Source organism: Poecilia formosa, unplaced genomic scaffold (genome assembly GCF_000485575.1).
Source record: "Poecilia formosa unplaced genomic scaffold, Poecilia_formosa-5.1.2 Scaffold3, whole genome shotgun sequence".
Classification (NCBI taxonomy): domain Eukaryota; kingdom Metazoa; phylum Chordata; class Actinopteri; order Cyprinodontiformes; family Poeciliidae; genus Poecilia; species Poecilia formosa.
Genome location: NW_006799942.1, coordinates 253,595 through 257,316, shown reverse-complemented (window position 1 = coordinate 257,316; position 3,722 = coordinate 253,595). Strand labels below are relative to the sequence as shown.

The window sequence follows — 3,722 nt, the reverse complement described above, 5'->3', positions numbered from 1 at the left end:
TATTTCTTAAAAAGTCTATTCGAGTACTGAGTAACTGATCAAATGATCAGTTATTTGATATTTTAAAATGACATCATCAGATAGACTAAAATGTAGAGTTGAATGGAAATTTTGGTATTTTATGGACCAAACTGGCAATAACTCACAGAACAAAACAAACAACAAAAAATCAGACAAAAAACAAACAAAAAAAATCCAAATCAGTTTCTTTCAATATAAAAATTATGAAACTTTAACAAAAACTCCAGGTGTGCATCTTTGACGAATTGTTGATTAAAACATGCTTGTTTTTCATTGAGTGGGTAGACAATCCAGAAGTTTTACTCAAGAGTAGCGATAAAAGCACATGTAAAAAAAAAAGTTACAATGTAATTGAGTAAATGTAACTCTGAAAACTACCCAACTCTGAAAGTGAATAAAAATCTTAAAAAGGAATTTCCCAGGTTGTACTTCATAAAAAAAAACAAGAATAATTTCCCACGGTTCTTGAAAGCAGCACAAGTTCACTCATAAACATTCTGGGTAGCAGCGATTGGTCAAAGCTAAACTGTGTCAGCGTGTTACGTTTACAAACTCGCTCCCAGTACCTGACAGCTCAGAGCGCTTCGCTCACCGAGGACATCACCTGACGGGACTTCTGACGGCGCTCTCCGCTTCCAGTCCACCTTTACTTCTGGAAGAGACCTGGAGAAAAGATGACCTCCCAGGACACTGCGAAAGACTTGGATCACTGTTCCGAGGAGGCGAATAACAGATCGGTCTCCCCAGAAGTGCAGAGTGAAGAGAAGACGTCGCCGATTCTCCGTCCGCATCATCCATTCAGCGTGGAGGCGCTCATGTCCGGGAGGAAGACGGAGCACCGCACCGAAGCGTACACCTGTTGTAAAACAGCTGGAGCTACCGTGTCAGCCCCAGCGGCAGGGCTAAAGTCTTTGTATCTGTGCCGGGACACGTGTAGTCCTCCCGGGGAAGGTCGGAACAGTTTCGCGGCGGTCCCTTCTTCGCCGGTGAAATCCGAGGTGTCGGAGTCAGAGGAATGCTCACACTGGGTTTCTGCCAGCGCCTTCTCCACACAACCACGTAAGTTTATTGCCATTTTATCAAGCATCAGAAAGCTTCTTTATTTACTTTTTCTTTTTTATGTAGTTTATTACCTACATTAAACCTTTTAGATTAGTTTAAAACAAGAACAAAGTTCAGCTTCTCCAAGTAAGACTCAGAAAAATCAGGAAGCAAGGATATTTGAGTTCACACAATTTTCAATCAATGCATAAATAAATATTACATTGAAACTTGGTCGACTTTGTGCCCCACGTGGCCTTTTTGGTGGTTTGAACTCTTATATGAACGTTTACACTGCCTTAATAGCATGTTTTTGTCTTTCCCATTTTAAAGAATGACCGAGAAAAATTGGCGCTTGACACGTCATGTTTACAAAAAATAAAAATAAATAAATAAAATAAGACATGGATTACAAATTAAACCTTCCCAAGATGAGCTAACTTAAAAATCAAGGTAGAAGTTAAAGTGTTAATAGGTGATATGGCTTATGTTACCTAGATTTATTTTTTGTTTATATTTGTAAAAAAAAATAATAACATACCTAGTTTGTCATCATTGAAGTTTTTTAAACAATATTTAAATGTACCTGAATTAAAGGTTTACTTTTTTTTCCCCAAAAGTGTAACACAATGTCCTCTGTCAGAATTTGGTATTACAATAAAAAGTATAAATAACCAATTACAATATTAGTAAATTTGATTTATCTTCCAATATTTCTGTTCATTGATAATTTATTTACTTACTTAGTTTATTTAAACTGTTTCTCTGCCAGATTATAATCTAAAACTAATAAAAATGAAAGAAGTAATGTCAAGTCAAAGCATGATTGTCAGTTTTTCAACTCAAATTCATGTAAGTTTTTGGAAAGTCATTACCTGGTATATATTCTATTCAGATCATGTTATAATCAGAATAGCTGAAGTCACTATACTAAATTTTTCACTCTTTTTGTTGCCTAAGGTCACATCAGTCCAGGCTGTCAGCTGAGGAAACACAAGACCAACAGAAAACCCCGCACTCCCTTCACTACGTCCCAACTCCTGGCTCTGGAGAGGAAGTTCAGACAGAAGCAGTACCTGTCCATCGCAGAGCGAGCAGAGTTCTCCTCCTCCCTGACCCTGACAGAGACCCAGGTGAAGATCTGGTTCCAGAACCGTAGAGCAAAGGCAAAGAGGCTCCAGGAGGCTGAGCTCGAGAAACTCAAGATGGCCGCTGATGCCAAGACGGCAGTGGTGGCAGCCACTGCCACTTCTACAGCGCTACATCCCGGCTTTACGTTACCACTGTCGCTGGGCGCCATGTCTCTGTACGGACAGTCATATTCTGCCTATCACCACCACCAAAGACCCATTCTGCCCATTTCCCCATTAGGACTGTATGCTGCTCCGCTGGGATACAGCATGTACCACTTATCATAAACATGGAAATATTTTATGTATTTTGCTTTTATGCATTCCAAAAATGGACAGAGAGGATGTGTGCTTGACATTTAAAAAAAAATAATAATAAAAAATTGTGTACAGCCTATCCATATCACCTGCACAAGAAGTGTGACGTTCAGAGCACTTCAGATCAAATTAGCAACCTGTTTTTCTTCCCCTAGGTGAGGATAGAAAGGCGCTTCCTGTTCTGCCCTCGTCAGACACCCCGTTTACACGATTGGCCTGTAATGCGGAGGGGTGTTTCTGTCTGGGTGCTGTTTATCCTCTTCACTTGTTTACATCAGCAATAATTGAGCAGGGGCGAGGACTTGCACTGGGCACCAAAGCACAGACCGCAGCTGTTTTCTTAAGCCTTGTTCCCAATCAGACGCAGTGCCTTGTGTCAGAAAATGGCCTCAATGTCAGGATACTTGTGAGGATGAACTGGAGTTTTAGCTTCTCAGGACAGATTGAACATATCACTGAAGCTTTCTTGTGGTGTACACAAACCGATTGCCTTAAAAACATCATTGCATTCAGGTTAAACCTGAAAGTCGCCTGCGCTCTAGCAAAGCATAATTTATACCACTATAGTTGAAGTTTCTGTTTTTCTTCAAAACACATTTATAGCACAATAACATATTTATCTCCTATGAAATACAATGCTGGAAATGTATGAGTGCCTTTCGTTGTGTATTTATGGAAGAGAATATGGTACAAAGTTTTACCAAATGTGTATTTATATTGCTCCTTTTGAGCATTCTATGCTGTTCTTGTTTTGTCATCTGAAATTAAAGCTGTTTAGATTCCTACATTCAGATATGTAATTTTTTTTATAGCAAAGAAAACTAATACACAAATACCTATCTCTAGGTAAAATTAGTTTTTAAAAGATTTTGAGGAAGTGCATTCTTTGCAGCTTTTGCAGTCTTTTATTAGGCTAAAATTAATTTCTTGAACAAACTTATAAAAATGCCAGATGTCCGGAATATTATTTCCTAATTGACAACCAATAATCACGTGCAAGTTGAACAACAGCATAATGTAGTCTCACATTAAGTGAAGCTAGTTGCAGTGAACAACTTATACTTGCTACATTTTGAAGTATTTTTGCTTTTATTCAAAGTTAAGTCACTGCTTGCTGCAGCTATACTAGTTATTCTGCTTTTAGAAAGAGTGTTGACAAGAGACGCTTGGATCATGTTTTTCATGTTGATTTTCCAGTTTTCTTTATGGTTT

The 3,722-nt window shown here is 38.5% G+C and overlaps 1 protein-coding gene across 1 annotated transcript; it reads left to right on the top strand.

Moving 5' to 3' along the window:
* Nucleotides 1-509: 509 nt before the first annotated feature.
* msx2b (muscle segment homeobox 2b) lies at nucleotides 510-3,293 on the top strand. Its single transcript, XM_007552903.2, has 2 exons — nucleotides 510-1,080; nucleotides 2,023-3,293. Exons 1-2 carry the CDS (start codon nucleotides 696-698, stop codon nucleotides 2,478-2,480), a joined length of 843 nt encoding a protein of 280 aa, XP_007552965.1. The 5' UTR covers nucleotides 510-695; the 3' UTR covers nucleotides 2,481-3,293.
* The last annotated feature ends 429 nt before the right edge of the window (nucleotides 3,294-3,722 follow it).

What these genes read in the sequence shown, in the direction of transcription:
- msx2b (XM_007552903.2), top strand. Translation starts at nt 696, where the DNA reads ATGACCTCCCAGGACACTGCGAAAGACTTGGATCACTGTTCCGAGGAG. An exon ending in CGCCTTCTCCACACAACCAC is followed by an intron (nt 1,081 to 2,022) that starts GTAAGTTTATTG and finishes TTGTTGCCTAAG; the next exon opens with GTCACATCAGTCCAGGCTGT.